A 16792-nucleotide genomic window follows, 5' to 3' on the forward strand; every position below is an offset into this window, starting at 1 on the left:
TCAATCACACACTCAGCCCATTTTGATTATGGGTAGCTGACAAATAAAAATCGGGCCGTGTCCTATGGTGTGCCAGCAAAATGTAGAAAATTATTATTTTTTCATTCTTAAAGTTAGAAATAGCATGAGAGAGGATTATCTTCAATGTTTTTTTACTTACATTTTTCTGTCACACCACAGGACACTATATACATAGAACTACCCATATACATAGGGTACACGCATTTATTCAAACAAGCGAGCAAATGTAGGCTACATAACTAGTGTAAATGTAATACATATATTCTGTATATATGCATGCATTTGTTTGTTTGCTGATTTAATTTTCTAAGCATTAAAAAAGCTGATGATGTTAACCATTTATTTACCGCGTAGTTTATTTTATATATAATTATTCGCTTATTTATAAAAGATTCAAATGATATTTGCGCATTATTTAATACCTAATAATTTAATAATTTGAACTTTAATGCCTTCGTGAAACCCTGGGAGTGCTGCTGAAATCATCTGCCGAAAGGCGGCGGTGTTTATATGCTCCCAATAAAACAGGTGCGCTTTCATTTTCAACCGTAAGCAGTGAGCAGGTACTTCAGACAGAGATGTTCCACCCGTGGCTTTGTTTAAAGAAAAATCTCTGGACAGTTTCTCTGCAGCTTCACCACCTCCCTGTCGCTAACTTTCTGCGGCTGAAAATTTACTGACACCGGTCCGAAATTCAACAAATATGGACGGACTGTGAAACTGTCAACGAAAACTTCGCAAAGGCAAAAGCGTTAGTAACTCGACTGACGGCTGAAACAGAAAGGTTTAAAGTAACAGCGAGCGAGCAACGTTTATTATTGTGACCGAGTCCCTTGAGGGAGCCGCGTAATCAGGCGTGAACTCCTTCACTTCCCCTTTCTGCCCACTCGCTTGAGTCCTTCCGCAAAGCAGGTGTTTAAAACAACGCTTTGTTGCACACGCACAGGCTTCTAACTGGTGCGCGTTTGTGCGTTTACACTTTCCCATTTGAGTGACACGATGTCCGACACTCACTAGTGAGACTAGCCGGCTAGCCTTAGATTTTCTAGGCTCGAGTTCGGAGGACGCCATGAAGTTTAACGGGTATCTGAAGTTGCGCATCGGCGAAGCGGTGGACCTGAAGCCCACGACCACCTCTATGCGACACGCCGTGATGTTCAGCAAGCCGAGCCAGACCCTGGACCCGTACATCGTGGTGAAAGTGGACGAGTATAAGATAGGACAGACGCACACAAAGCAGAAAACCAACATGCCCACTTATAACGAGGAGTTCTCCGTTAACGTCAACAACGGAAAGCAAGTGGAGCTCGCCGTTTTTCACGACGCGCCGATCGGGTACGATGACTTCGTGGCCAACTGCACCATGCAGTTCGATGATCTGATGAAGAGCACGAACAGAGAGGAGTCCTTTGAAGGATGGGTGAGGAATGTTTATCACACAGCTGCTCTTCCCTCACCTGATGAGAAAGGGCTTTGCTTTAAGTTGGTGGAGATGTGTTTTACGCCACGCTCTGCATCATATAGCCTAGGTTGAAAAGTTGTGAAATAACAAGGTTCGCTTGCTCTGATGGGCCAGACGGGTAGCATCTCTGGATAGAGTTGTTGTCCTGTATACAGAATAGAGGTCAGGCTCTCCCTGAGTAAAGTTTCAAAAGATTATTGTACATGTGGAGATATCGTCGCCTTACAATTATAGGGTGCTATCTCCATTCTGAGCAGTTTTGAGATATTGAGAAGCAGTATTTAGTACAGTACTTAGGTGCACACTAAAGAGGGATTACATAATGGAGGGCAGTGATGGACTATAAACTTTCAGCATGCTAAAATACAAAATAATACATCTGTAACTCAGCGTTTTAATTTATTTATTTTTTTGTGCTGTATGTCTGAAGGTTTGATACAATATTATCATATTTGACCACTGTAAATTAAATAATTTTTAAAATCTGCTACTTTATTATTAGAAATAAGTAAATAAATTAACATATATATATATATATATATATATATATATATATATATATATATATATATATATATATATATATATATAAAACAAAATGCATGCATTTACAGTCAACCCCATACCAGGTCACTTGCAACACTACTTGGAAACATGAAAACTGTATAAACCTAGGTATCAACCTACCTTTTATTTTTTACATTTATTAAATTTATTTTTAAAAACTTACATTCATGCATTTTGGCAGCCTAAAGTGTTTACCTAAAAGTATACAATTTTATATCCGTTCAATTCTTTAGGACTCAGACCATGATATTGGCATTGATATTGGCATTGCTCTGTACTGTTTGAGCTCATAGATGCTGTAAAAACATATATATGAGTCATATATAGATGCTATGTGTGTGTATATATATATAATTGTAGTATATATATATATATATATATATATATATATATATATATATATATATATATATATATATATATATGTATATATATATATATATATATATATATATAACACAGGCTACGAACACCAGTTTGATTTTAAAGTTTGTTAACTTGTTTTATCACAGTTGTGGCAAATGTGAGCTGTTTGATTTTGCGCAATCTTTGTATCCACAGTAGAAAAGCACATCAGAAAGCATTACAAACACTCCACCTGCGACTATAATATTTCTCTGTGTGTTTTTTTTTTGTTTCTTTCAATGGATTTTATTACAAACAAGTGTTACGAGCCGTGAAAAGCCTGTGTTATTAATTAAATAAAATCTGCCTGTTTAGGTTAATAGTGTTTATTTAGAAGAGTGTTTTCACCACCGTTGTTCATTTCTAATTGGCTGAACTAGTATTACAACACTCCCTAGTTTCCCATGAACCTCGCGCTGTTGGTTTTGTCGTATTGTGTTGTGTTCCTTTTGTCATGCTTTGTGGTGCTGCAGTGTGTTCTTTTGTAGGTTTTGTTCTGTTGTAGTTGTGTCATGGTTTGTCTTTGTTTAATCTCTTTTATTTAGTGCTGTTGTGTTTTTTCCTTTTTGTGTTAACAGCAACAGAGTTATGAGTGTTATCATTTTCCACCATCATCTGCGTGGGTTCACACTTACACTCGTATGTCCAGCAGTGCAACATTGCTCGCTGATCCAGAATCAGGCCTTTGACTGCAGCTCTAGACACAGATCTTAATGCATGGTCAAAGGTTGGTGTTTAATGCAGTCAGTGAAAAAAATTTAATTGTATTGACTGACTCTCTGTGGGACGGTTGCTGCTAACGCGAGCCGAAACGTCTTGCTCTGTGGTTTTAGCATCTTCTGTGGTTTAAGCACCACAATTTCCACGTCTACAAACCTCCTTCAGAGCTAGTTCATATCGGTGTGGTAACTTAACGCTGCTGCAGGGTCACTAGGAGCCAGCTGTAAAACACTTGTCAGCATTTCAATGACCAGGCTGAACAACATGTGCATGCAAATCATCTCGGTTGTCCTCAGCAGAAGTGGTGAAAGTTTTCTTGTAACCTTATTATTCAGCCCAAGTGCTATTAGTTCTCCTTTCCCAGAATGCTTATGCACAGGGACATTATTTTTAGAGTGATCGTCTTGCTTTTACTGTACATTTGTTCATTTAGTGAACAGTAATGCGGAGATACACTTTATTATTAGCCTCAAATATACTTTGGCTTCAACTTGTGCAAGTGCATACTTTAAATGACAATTTTTTTAAGGGCTTGTCTAGAAATGTAGTTTCAAAAACTGCAGTGCATAAAGTATCGCACCGCAAAATGGCATGTGTACTATGCGTGTATGGATCTTAAATACTAATTTTAAAGTTTCACGTATGTTTGTTGCAAAAAACAAACAAACCAGGATTCTTTTGAAATTCTGCAGCTGCAGCTCACATAACTGCTAATTAATGATACTCTGCTTTCATTCTGTCTGGGATATTGGTGTTTTGTTCCAAGTTTCAGTCTCCTGTGAGTGTGTGTGTATTTGTTTCTGTATAGAGCCTCAGGCCTTTGGGAAAGATGGTATGTGAAACCTTCAGCTCACACAAGCAAGAATTGCAAGAGAGTGTATGAGCTCCCCTGTATGGGAACTGCCTCTAGGAATCCAGCGGTTTCTGTTATGCTATTTCATCAGTGAGTGAAACTAGCATCAAAAGTATATAAAATGGAAGTTGTGTTTATTGGAGATGGCGCATTGACGCTGTCGTAGTCTGCAAATTGTTTTGCTTTCAGTTCTGACCAAATGAAAGGAAGTATGACTGGTGGAAAATTCTAAATTAAATGAGTCCGCATTCAGACTATGAAAGAAAAGGGCATGCCGTGTGCTAATTAATTTGCTTCTTGTTTGCTTCACCATGTTCTGTAAAGATGGAGTTAGTGCTGTTTATCTAATTATCATCAGACTTGTATTTAGACCACCTCCATTCATTCAATCAATCGAATCCAAATATGTCTGCAAACCCATATACATAAAACGAGTGACAGGGAAAGAGCTTTTCTGATTGGCTGGTCTGGTTTGGCCGCTCCCTTTCTTCTGCTGCTTGCAGGCAATACCTCTTCCCTATAAGTTTACTTCTTGTACCTATGATTCTGCCATTACATACAGAAGCACATAGCCTAAATTCTGTATGACATGCAGGTCGACACACGCCCACAAAGTTGGTTTTCTACTGAGAGTTTACCACAGGCTCATAAACGCCCCCCTTTTACCCCTCGCTGTCTCTTTCCATTTCTCAGTTTGTCTTTCCATTATCTCTCTTCTCTTTTTGCTCTACGGTAATCAGTAGTCCAGCTCTTATATTTCACTTCTGCCTGACCTTATTTACATTTTTCGTGGTGAAAAAGCGTGACTGCTATGAATGGTACCGGCGGGTTGTGTGGTTGGTGGCACAGATATCATTTTTAATATGTGCATGTTTGCCTGAATATATAACTCGGAGGAAAAAACCCGACTTGTCCTACAACAATGACACAAAACTTTAAATAGACAAACTGAAAATGTCAGCGAACTTTAAAAATGCTTTCTGAAAGGCGCGGGAAAATGACGAAATCTTAAACGGTCACAGAAATTACTCTTACCGTCACAATTAACTGTTAAAAAAATATGAATGTATTCATCAGAAAGGATGAAAAGTATAAATTCATTTAACATTTGTGTGAAGTAATTCCCAGACTTTTGTTTGCATTATTTGATAGTTTTGATCAATGTACTAATTTAAGTTTAGAGAAAATTATGAAATATATATATATTTTTTATTATAATTAGCAGTTTTGTCCAAACTCTTTAATTAAAATAAATGTCTAAAATAATATCTATAGATTTTTTTTTTTGTGTGTGTGTGTGTGTTGCAGGTTGACCTCGAACCTGAGGGTAAGGTCTACATCCTGGTTACTCTCACAGGCTCATTTATAGATGGTGAGTCTTTCCTCTCATTTTTAATTTAGTTTTAATTGTTTCTATTTCTTCTAAATATTTTCATGCCAAAGAACAGATATAATCAATTTGACCGTCAGTATGACTTTATTTCTGGACTAAAGCGCAGAGGCGTTATTGAGAACAGGTGGCAGAACAACAGATGAAAACATAAAACACACGCTAATTTCCTGCACTTGTTGAGATGTCGCTTAACAAAATGTTAACATGGTACCAGACTTGTCTACACAAGCTAAAACACACGAAGCCATCTTTAGTCACAGTTTTTTTTTTTTTCTTCTGCCAGAGCATCTTATGCGTGAAGTGTATGTGATGTGCGAATCGCACACCCACTGTGCAAGGGCTGTGAAGCTGGCTTCCTTTAAAGTCCTGTGGTTAGGCCTGCATAGAATAGACTAGACTTATTAATACCAGTGTACTGAGGCTCATAATCAGTCTCCTCCCCTCACATAGTCTGGAAAATTTTCAACGTGTGTATTGTAAGAAGATAATGTCATTAAATAATAAAACCTTTTTTGTTTGTTTTTTCTGTGTTTAGATAATGCAGGAGAAAACCCACGTCCCTATAAAGAATTTAACCGAAAACGGCAGCAGGCAGTTCGAAGAAAAATCCACCAAGTAAATGGCCATAAGTTCATGTCGACCTTCCTGAAACAACCAACCTTCTGCTTCCACTGCAAAGAATTTATATGGTAGTGCAATTATAATGGGTTATTAAAAGATATAATGCATCATAATTAGTCATAATTTGTTCTGTAATACATTGTCTGAATTACTGAATTTAAATGCATAGTGCAACAGTGAATTGATCATTGTTATAATGTATTAACTGTAGTTACAGTTTTCGTTTATGAGAGGTGTGCAAATAAGGTACATTATAAGGCTTAATAAATTAAGGCCCAGTTTCATAGAAGGGACTTAGTCTAAGCCAGGATTAAGCCATAGTTTAATTAATTAGGACATATAACAATTTTTTTGGAAAGATGCCTTAGAAAAAGTCGATATGCTTTAAGATCAGTCAGTGCAAGTTTATTTCAGCTGAAAACATTTTAGTCTAGGACTAGTTCTTAAGTCTTTGACACCGGAGGTAAATCTTTTATAATGCATTATAAATAAGTTTGTAAGTAATGTGTTGCCCCTTTTTTAATAACATTTTTGTGAGAGTTTTGAAACGTACGACTGCATTTTGCATTGTATGAAGAACTACTCTTCCATACAAATAAAGCTTATTATTTTAATAATAAATTCTGAACAAAATTAATCGCAATTTAAATGTTTTACTGGGAATTTGTATACAGATGCTTGAAGTGAGTGGCTGAACAAACTTTTTATTTATTTTTTTTAATTGTACTTTGTTTTTTGTGTTTTAGGGGTGTTTTTGGAAAGCAGGGCTACCAATGTCAAGGTTAGTTGACAATCTGTCTCTGTATTAATCAACATTATCTGTGTTTACCCTGATTGTGTTATAGGTTGTGTATAATACCAGCCCAGTCTCATGAAAATACATATAAATAATACCATAAATAAAAACGAAAACTTATACGGAAAAATGGATTTCGGCGTATATATGACACGCATGTGTTTTGTTGTGCATATAATATGCAGTTTTTGCATGCATATGATATGCGTCTACCCCACAAACCTAATCCTACCCACTGCATAGCATAAACACGCCAAAATCCATTTTTGCATATCTATACCACGCGTTTGCATTTTTATTCTGCATTCATATTTATATGCACATTCGTGAGATCCGGTAGCATAATACACATGCTGTGTGTGTTCCTGTGTGTGTGTTAGTGTGCACCTGTGTGGTACACAAGCGATGCCATCAGTTTGTGGTTACAGTCTGTCCACGGATGAAGAAACCTGCCAAGGAACAGGTAATGCACACCACCCCAAACCCTATAACACTTTCGTAGTTCATTTTTGTGTGTGTGTGGGGGATTTTCACAGTATGGTTTGACTGGGTTATTTTATCTGTGGACAGTTTTATAAATATAGGCCATAGAATTACCGAAAAACACACACAGACCAAACAGGTTGGTGAAGCCTGATGGCTGTGTCCTAAAACAAAACACAGATGCCATTTCTCCACCTCCTGGTCAGGAATAGAATCGCCGAAATGTGCTGCTGTGAACTTTTTTTTTTAATGCTCTGTTCCTTCTTTTTACAGACAACGAATCAGGGTTTCAGTATAAACGTTCCTCATAAGTTCAGCATCCACAATTATAAAGTTCCTACCTTCTGTGACCACTGTGGCTCTTTGTTGTGGGGCATTGTACGGCAAGGATTGCACTGCAAAAGTACTTTTCTCTCCTTCTGTCATCCATCTTGGTCATCATAAATATATCCATCGGTTTTATTTATGCTGTCTTCTGAGGCTCATCTGGTGTGCTGTGTTTTTACATCTGTAGTTTGTAAAATGAACGTCCATATCCGCTGTAAGGGAAACGTTGCCCCAAACTGTGGAGTCAACAATGTAGAACTGGCCAATAAACTGGCAGAGATGGGCCTTCAGCCGGGAGGACTGACCAAACGCAACTCAATGGTAGGTACACACATGTGCATTCAGTCTGAAATACATGATCTGTCTGTAGGTGTAAATCTCTCTGTTCATGTTTATTTGGGTTTTATTGACATCACACATAACTCAAAAAAAGTTTTGGATGAAAATGGGACAAATTAAACTTTGGTGAAGTACACTGGGGAAAAACTGGGAAGTAACAAAAGACCGTCAACAGAATTGAAGGATAAAATGTACTGAACCAATTCAATAGGGAAAAATGATTTGTCTTCTCAGGGTCTCTCGGGTATGGATGCTCAGTCCCGTACATTGAGCATGAGAGGAGATCGGGGGCAATCTAAAAAAGAGCCAAGTCGAAAGCTGGGAATCTCAAACTTCACACTCCTGCAGGTGTTGGGAAAAGGCAGTTTCGGCAAGGTCTGTGTTTAAGACTATTCCTCTGTACGTCAGGACTGTGTGACGTAACGATTGAGTATTTGTTATACCAAGTATTCACACATTTCCAGTGCGAAATGTTTATATATTGCAAATAAAATTCACATTGGAATCATATGCTTATCTGAAAGAAAGTGCATGGTGCTATTATTATATTATATTACATATATATTTTATATATAATAATATTAAATGTCATTTAACTGTCTGATAAGTTTTTATTCGGTGTGCTAATTTTCTAGTTTATTAGGTAGTTGATACATAAATGTGTGCTATGTTTTAACATAAAAATGTAAAGAAAAAAGGAAAAAAAAACATATTTATAATATATTTGTCTCATGATATTTGTAATAAATATTTGTCAACTACCCATATGCTCTGAGGGAAAAAAAAAACATTTGATCATTCCTGTGCAAGTGACTCAGTGGGCCATATTAAAATATTATGCTGACAATTTTCTACCAGAAATGAAAATATATATAATATACTAATTAAAATGAAAAATACTTTACCTCAAAAGTGATACTGTTGCTGTTGTTTTTTAATAGGTGATGTTGGTCCGGTTGAACGGTTCAGATCAGGTGTTTGCAGTGAAGGTGCTGAAGAAAGACATCATCCTGCAGGATGATGATGTGGAGTGCACTATGACAGAAAAACGAGTGTTATCCCTTGCTTCCACTCATCCTTACCTCACTCAGCTTTACTGCTGCTTCCAGACACCGGTGAGAAACACACACACACACACATTCGGCTAGCTATGGATAGTTTTTAAGTCTATTAACAAATGAGTGTAATTTAAAAAAAAACCCCAAAACATTTCATAGGATCACAGGACGACAGGTACATTCTGTTCTTCAACAGAACAGAACAATCTGTTATTCAGGCCATGCAGCTTTCACATCAGTAGGGGGCAGTAGAGAATTAAGTGCTAATGCTTCAATATGTTTTCTATGTTACATTCTGCAGTTTCTGTGCATGTGTACCTTCCATCTTTGTTTGTGTTCCGAGGTCTGCATAAAATACGCGTGTGTGTTTGGTCTGAAGCATCTAGAACAGAGAGGACAACACTGAATCCCCTAAAGTCGCTTAAAACGCACACACTGTAGCATTTGAAAGACTACGGTGTTTATTTAAATAATTTTACCTTTAGTGTGTGCAAGGTTTTAACACACACTGACTGAAAAAGGCTTTGAAGACTTAGATTTTATGTTCAGTCCAGCAGAAGATATCTGACATGATGACCTCTCTGGATTTATTATAAACATGAACATGGATGTGCAGGGGCATCCTCAAGGTCTCGCTGACGTATGTAGTGTGTTTGTAATGAGGAAAGCAATTTATGAACCGGTTTGTCTCTGCTCCTACACAGCCCTGATGCACCGAATCAATCTCTTAACCCTCCACACGTGAGCGACATACAAAAGCACACTCATGACCCTCTGGGTCCGGGTTACGTTACATAGCACCGCAACGCCGTGGCAGAAATCAATGATCTCAGAGGGCCTGCGGTGTGTGGGACTGTTGAACAGTGAATGCGGATTCTGTGTTTATTAATGTGATGGATTTGGTCATTAGTGGATGCGTCATGGCGCTTTGATGGTCTAAATCTTAGCTTCTTCTGGTGAACAGCCACTCTAGTAGACATTTTGTGGAGGATAAATAACGTACAAAATTAGCAGCACTAACCTTAAATTTTCCCTAAAAGGAAAAAAAAATGACAATTAGCAATTTTCTGTTATGATTGGAAATCCTGCAAAAATGTTTACAATATATAAATACTTTAACATTTGATTTGAATTGGATAAAGAAAATAAATAATTTAAATCCGGCTTGTGTTATGCATAATTTACATAAAGTTAAATGTTAAAATTAAATTGGAGTATTCTGCAAAAATCATATAACAATTGGTCATATAACAAAGTTTAACATGGTGGGCTTTTGTCTTGTAACACTATACCTGCTACAGTCATCTCTGGTAAAGTTTTTCAGTAATTGCACACTGTTCTTATTGTAGGAATCTTCCCCCGTCTTACTCTAAATGTTTCATAAACCTAAAATCATTGCATTTCACAAGAGCTGTACTGTTTTGTGTGCATCGTGGCTCATACGGTCAGTAAACTAACTGTGGGTGGTCCCTGGGTGTGCGGTCTGAGTTTGACGCATTAGCCGCGCTGAACTCAAACAGGTACTTAGTGTTGTCAATTCAAATTTATGATGCACTTCATTTTAGACCCTCACAATCCCATAATCCTGGGTTTCCTGCAGTCTTCTTCACTGACTAAACAATATTTATGTTTCTGCTTTGTCTGTCTCTCCCATAAATCTTCTAATGGCCATGCAGTGCTTGGTTAAGACTCCCTGCAAGGAGCTGAATTTCCTGATGTTGAAGGCGGTAATCTGGTGTTTGTTGTTACGTTTAAACCGAATCTTAATTTCTTAATCCCTTCACAGGAGCGACTGTTTTTTGTAATGGAGTTTGTGAATGGGGGAGATCTGATGTTTCACATACAGAAATCCAGAAAGTTTGAGGAGAACAGAGCCAGATTCTACACAGCGGAGATCACATCTGCTCTCATATACCTCCACAGCAAAGGGATAATATACAGGTTAGACAGACAAATGCACTCGAGACAAAAAAAGGGGAAATTTAATTTAAATTCAACATTTCTGATATCATTTACTTTACCTTATGATGTTCTTTTTTACTTTAATGCAATATACTTTCTTTTATGCCCCTTTGACCCTTTTCAAACTGCTGTCCTTGAACTACATCAATATTCATTCTCTCTTTATGTTGTATGGAAGAGGAAAATTAGTTTAGAACAGCATGAGGGTGAGGAAATGACAGAAATGTAATTTCTCTGGTTGAAATATTACTCTTAAGTGTGTGTGTTTTTATATATATATTTTCTGAAGTGTTTTATTTTCTCTTCTCTTTTTAATTGCCACTTCTCTGTCCTTTTGAGCTTTATTAACACTATGATACTAATTCCTACCTTAGCGTTTCCATTATTACAGACCTTTAGCTCATAGACCTTTAAAGCTGCAGTGTAATGTTGCCTTGACTTGAAAACAACACTCGCAGTGAACCAGAGAGGCAAATCAATTCTCTTAATGGACAAATGGCAAAATATCAACATTCTTTCAGTTACCGTGGACTGAATATGAATGAATGAATGACAAAGTAAAAGCATTATTTTGAATGCGTGTGTGTGTGTGTCAGAGGAAAGCAGTCATTTTGACATAAAGCGCCATTTGTAATTTTTCTTTCGAAAGATTATAATGCAGGTTTTCATGCAGAAGTGTTTCACCAAATAAATAAAAATAACATAAATGTCTCTCTCTCGCTCTCTCTGCTGTAATGACCATAATTTACTGAATCTGGGCTTATTGTTGTATGTATTATGTGTATATGTATTATATCAGGGATCTGAAGTTGGATAATGTTCTGCTGGATAAGGATGGTCATTGTAAACTGGCTGATTTCGGCATGTGTAAGGAGGGAATTTTTGAAGGTGTTGTCACAGGAACCTTCTGTGGAACCCCAGACTACATTGCTCCAGAGGTGATTCAAACACTCTACCCAATCATCGATTGTCTAAAATCCACACACTTATGCATCACAAAATTATAGAGGAATCAGAGATGTTGTGCTATGTTCATATTAGGTCAATTAACTTTAAGCATGAGTTGCCAATTTCCTGTCACATTCAGTGCAATTATGCGTTTTGACACACAAGTGGACCAATTTTTGTTTGCTTAAAAAAAAAGAAAAGTGAAATAGAATAAAATAAAATGTTACATTTCATTTAAAAAAATTTATATATGTATGTGTATATATCAAAAGCTAAACCAAAAAAAAAGCTAACACGATTACATAAAGTACTATAATAGCATATAAATAACACTAAAATAACTATATTCACAGTGTTATTTCAAAATATATAATATATTCAGCAAACTACTTCAATTGGTGTCTGTTTGAAAAAAAAAAATCCTGTGGAAGTGTGTGGGTGTAAGAAAGAAAGAAGTTAGATGTACTAAATGAAAAAATTTTTTTATGGTCCTATAGATCCTGCAGGAGATGCTGTACGGCCCGTCTGTTGATTGGTGGGCTCTCGGTGTGCTGCTGTATGAAATGTTATCTGGCCATGCCCCCTTTGAGGCAGAGAATGAGGATGACCTTTTTGAGTCCATACTGACTGAAGAGATCATCTACGCGTCCTGGCTCAGCACAGATGCAGTGGACATACTGAAAGGGGTGAGCTGCTCAGTGTTTGCTTAAGAGCCCTGGAGTCATACAGACATGAATCAACTTGAATGGAGCAGTGATTGCTTATCTGTCCTGATTGGTGGGAGGCATATGGTGTGAATTAAACTGTCAGTTCATGCTACAATGAACATCAGTAAACATTAAATACCTCCCATCTGATCTCTCTCAGTTCCTCATGCTCGACCCCTCTCTTACATAACTATATTTAGCCTCGATCCACAATCCACTGCTATCACATGACTGTAGCTAAAAATAAAAACACTTCACATCAGATGTACACAGGCACACAACCCCCATCTCTTACTCTATAGTGTTTGCTTTCACTGTGAGGAATAGTGGAGGAGATACACCGCCAGTAATAATCCTGAAGAGGTATGTGCTTCTTAGAGCTGTGTGCAGTTACCGAAGGACCAATAAATTCCCAGTTGAATCTAGAAACTCCAAAATGGAATGTCACGATATTTGTCTGATATGGAAAATCCTTAAACCTGGGTCATCCAACATGACCTTGACCTACAACAGTCAAAGAATAGATCAATAGAGTGGCTCAGAAGCGTTCTATTTTCGGAATAGCATCCCTCAATCCTGTTGCACAGCTGTGGTGTAGACAGACCAGACATGAACAATTGTAATAAACAATGAGCAACCATACCATTTTTTTTTTTTTATTATCAGCATCCGCCAATATTGAACATTTAATTACCCTATATTTGTACATACAGAAGACATTTGCTATTATATAACCCTCCCCTAAAATTATGGTAACACAGTATTTTGATAGTCCACTTTAGACTTTCTTTTAGCAGTAAGTAACTTTGCAACTACATCTCAACTAGCAGTAATTAGAGTATTCTCTAATACCCTGCTTAGTATCTTCTAACACTTTATTTTAATGGGTCCACAACATACAATATACTAAGAGAAACTTTGAAAGTATATGTCATCTTATTCTACTAACTTTAAACCAATCCTAACTAGTAGACATGTAGTTGCAAGTTAATGAGAATTAGTTGACATATAACTGAAATGTACTTACTTAGTTATACATGGTTAGTACAATGTCTAAAGTGGACTATCAAAATAAAATGTAACCAAGTTAATCTTTGAAAATGTTGTGATCCCTAATTTTGATTATGACGTTTAAAGATTTTATTTTATTATTTGTTTAAATAAAAATTCTGGCAGAATTTTAAAACCAGTGCATCTCTAGTTTCTGTAGTTATGAAGCTGGATGATCTCTCTGAACAATGAGTTTGTCGTCGTTGTTCAGAGTCGATGAGGTATGGTAGCCAGCTGCGCTTCCTAATGGGTGTCAGATTTACCCAGAGAGAGAGAGAGAGAGAGAGAGAGAGAGAGAGAGTGAGAGTGTACACGTGCAGGCTTGTTTTAGGCAGCTATAGAAGAAGGGCAGAATTTGATTTGATTTGATTTAATCTGATTTGCTTATATTTGAAACCACACATTGATACTCTTGACACAACCTACCAAAAGCGATTGCATGTTATGTCATACACATTCTCATAGGAATTGGGTCTGATTACAGATATGACATACTGTAGGTTTAATCTCACTGTGGATATTTGATAGGATTCACAACAGTCAATACATTTTGGCTCTATCATAATTTTGGTTTATGCATTCCTTTTTAGTAAATAAATAAAGCTATATCTGGTGTTTAGTAGTTTTGGGCATTTAAAACCAGAAGAATGTTTTACAGACATATGTATGTCATATTTTGGTTTTTATTTTTCTCAGTTTCTGACAAAGAATCCATCCCGTCGCCTGGGTTGTGTGGCTGCAGAGGGTGGAGAAACAGCTGTAACCGGTCACCCATTTTTTACTAGCATTGACTGGGACAAACTACACCAGCGAGAGCTTGAACCACCTTTTAAGCCAAGAATTGTGAGTTTTAGATTATTATTTGATCAATGTATACATCTAAAATAATCAAATTCATTAGAAATGCAAATGCAAATATATATATATAATAATTATTTTCTTTCTTTTTTAATCCAGAAAACTGCAGAAGATGTGAATAACTTTGATCCAGACTTTACTCAAGAGGATCCTACTCTTACACCACTCGATGAAGCCATCATCCCATCCATCAATCAGGAGGAGTTCCGAGCCTTCTCCTTTACTTCCCCTGAACTGTTGAAAGTGGTTTCAGATTTTCAAAGCAGAGCCGAACAAACATGTGACGAGAACGCTGGAGAATTCTGTGACGCGATAGAACCAAATAAATTGTGACAATAGAAACTTTCAGGAGCACTCCAAAGAAACAGTTGAATACCATTGTATTGAAACCAGTTAAAGACTGCATTTCGGTGGCCTAGCCTGATCTATAAGATTCTTTTGGCCTATGCTTATGTTTTGGAACAATAGTGTAATTGTCTTTCACTATCAGACACATTGTAAATGATTTGCAAAGATCTCCATGAGACGCAGTGTTTATATCCAGATGCTTAGGAAACTTCATTTGATCCCAGTGTATCTAACGCAGCCAAACATCATGCTGAAACATCAGAATGATTCTGCTCTGAAGGAACTGAGAAAATCATAAAAATGCATTTTTAAATGGAAACTCTAGTTTTGTAAGATATTTTCATACATTTCTTTGTACGTCTTTGCTGTTAGTTGTTTTGTCTGTGTGTTCATTACATTTCAGGTAAGAATTTCACCCATGATTAAACTCTGGCATCTTTAGATGTGTTTTATTGTTGTGAAATGTTGCAGTATTGAGTTCTCTGCATTTAGACCTTTTCTCTCTTTGACTTCCATCAAAAGACCTCTGTTGTTCTGAGGTGGGAAAGGTCAACACAGTAAGGTGATATGTTGACAAGTTTTAATTCTTTATATTGAGGCCAGGCACTCTTCCTCCTCATCCTCATCATTCTTAAATGTTGTTTATTTGGATCTTTCCAGTCCGAGCAGAGTGAAATATCTGTTGGTGTATGCTTTCGTGCCTGTACATATTTGGAAGTAATTTGACATTGTTACTTTTGTAAAAGTGGGCAAAACATTTAGTAATTTCAAACAGACCCAATTTGTAGTATTCTGTGTTTCGAGAGACCAGCTAAGACCAGGTTTTTGACATTTTTATTTCAGTTTGTTACATTTTGTTACATATATACAAAATTTCATTCTGTCAGTGCTAGATGCAACACTGACGGTGAACTGATGTCCTATTCTGTTTGATGTGCTTCAAACACAATTGTGCTACCTAATGCACAAAGGTTGAGTCCAGTGGTAACACGGTGTCAAGCAGGACCAAGAAGTCATCTTAGGCAGGGTTATTTTTTCATGAGGAAACGGAGGATGATGCAGCCTCACTTGTTTAATCAAATAAGAAACACTAAAGAGTCAGTTGGGAACCTCATCAACTATAAAGCAAAACTATTAAGGTTGATTGCTGATGGGTTTCTTGCAGGGTAGATTCAGGCTAAAGAAAACATTAGCGTAATGAGAATCTAGTAATGAGTATTTGTGTTTTAGTTTTTTTTTTTGTCTTTGCCCTCTCTCCCAAAATATCCAGTTTCCCCTGCCTCAGTAAAAAAAACCCTACAAGGCTGGGCTGTTAATTTTTGCCATATCATGCTTACATTCGATGAATGGAGGCAAACAAGACTAGCAACAGATCTTTGGTATTGAGCGAGAAAAACATTAGAGATGTCAGGGGAGATCCCATTAAGCAACTTGCCCTTACAAGTTTGGCCCAGCCCCAATTATACCAGTGAAGGCTTTCCTGGAGAATCTACGTCAGCGGACCACTTTCCTGTGGGAGACTACAACCCTTAAGACCGGCAAACACAGAGCGCTATCTTATGCCCTTAGAGCCATTTACAGTCTTTGGCAATGTGAGGGTAGGCGGAAAACCTTCTATGGTCAAGGCCACTCTCTTGTGGTGCTTGAATGACTCATAACGTCTATACCCAGGGGAGTTTCTTGATCCTTTAATGCCAGATACTACAGTTATTCTCTATATTCTGCTTAATATCATTTCATTATTCATCTTTTGATATCATTCCATTGCTATACACATTCCCTATACTGTAGCTGTTTGTAAACCACATCAGTGATGGTTTTCTTCCCAGAAAAGATAAAAGTTTAAAATGGCTGATCTCTTCATATTGGACCAT

General features: G+C 37.1%; 1 protein-coding gene across 1 annotated transcript; it reads left to right on the forward strand.

Moving 5' to 3' along the window:
- The first annotated feature begins 573 nt into the window (after window positions 1-573).
- On the forward strand, window positions 574-15359 carry prkcha (protein kinase C, eta, a). Its single transcript, XM_043256083.1, has 14 exons — window positions 574-1441; window positions 5337-5400; window positions 5957-6110; window positions 6789-6823; window positions 7219-7301; window positions 7595-7724; window positions 7836-7969; window positions 8222-8362; window positions 8929-9102; window positions 10832-10986; window positions 11807-11945; window positions 12453-12641; window positions 14409-14555; window positions 14670-15359. Exons 1-14 carry the CDS (start codon window positions 1091-1093, stop codon window positions 14901-14903), a joined length of 2130 nt encoding a protein of 709 aa, XP_043112018.1. The 5' UTR covers window positions 574-1090; the 3' UTR covers window positions 14904-15359.
- Window positions 15360-16792: the final 1433 nt, after the last annotated feature.

Source organism: Puntigrus tetrazona, chromosome 13 (genome assembly GCF_018831695.1).
Source record: "Puntigrus tetrazona isolate hp1 chromosome 13, ASM1883169v1, whole genome shotgun sequence".
Classification (NCBI taxonomy): Eukaryota; Metazoa; Chordata; class Actinopteri; order Cypriniformes; family Cyprinidae; genus Puntigrus; species Puntigrus tetrazona.

Coding starts and splice junctions, on each gene's coding strand:
- prkcha (XM_043256083.1), top strand. CDS start 1,091: ATGAAGTTTAACGGGTATCTGAAGTTGCGCATCGGCGAAGCGGTGGAC. Junction 7,725..7,835: donor GCAAGGATTGCACTGCAAAA/GTACTTTTCTCT, acceptor TTACATCTGTAG/TTTGTAAAATGAACGTCCAT. Junction 10,987..11,806: donor AGCAAAGGGATAATATACAG/GTTAGACAGACA, acceptor GTATTATATCAG/GGATCTGAAGTTGGATAATG.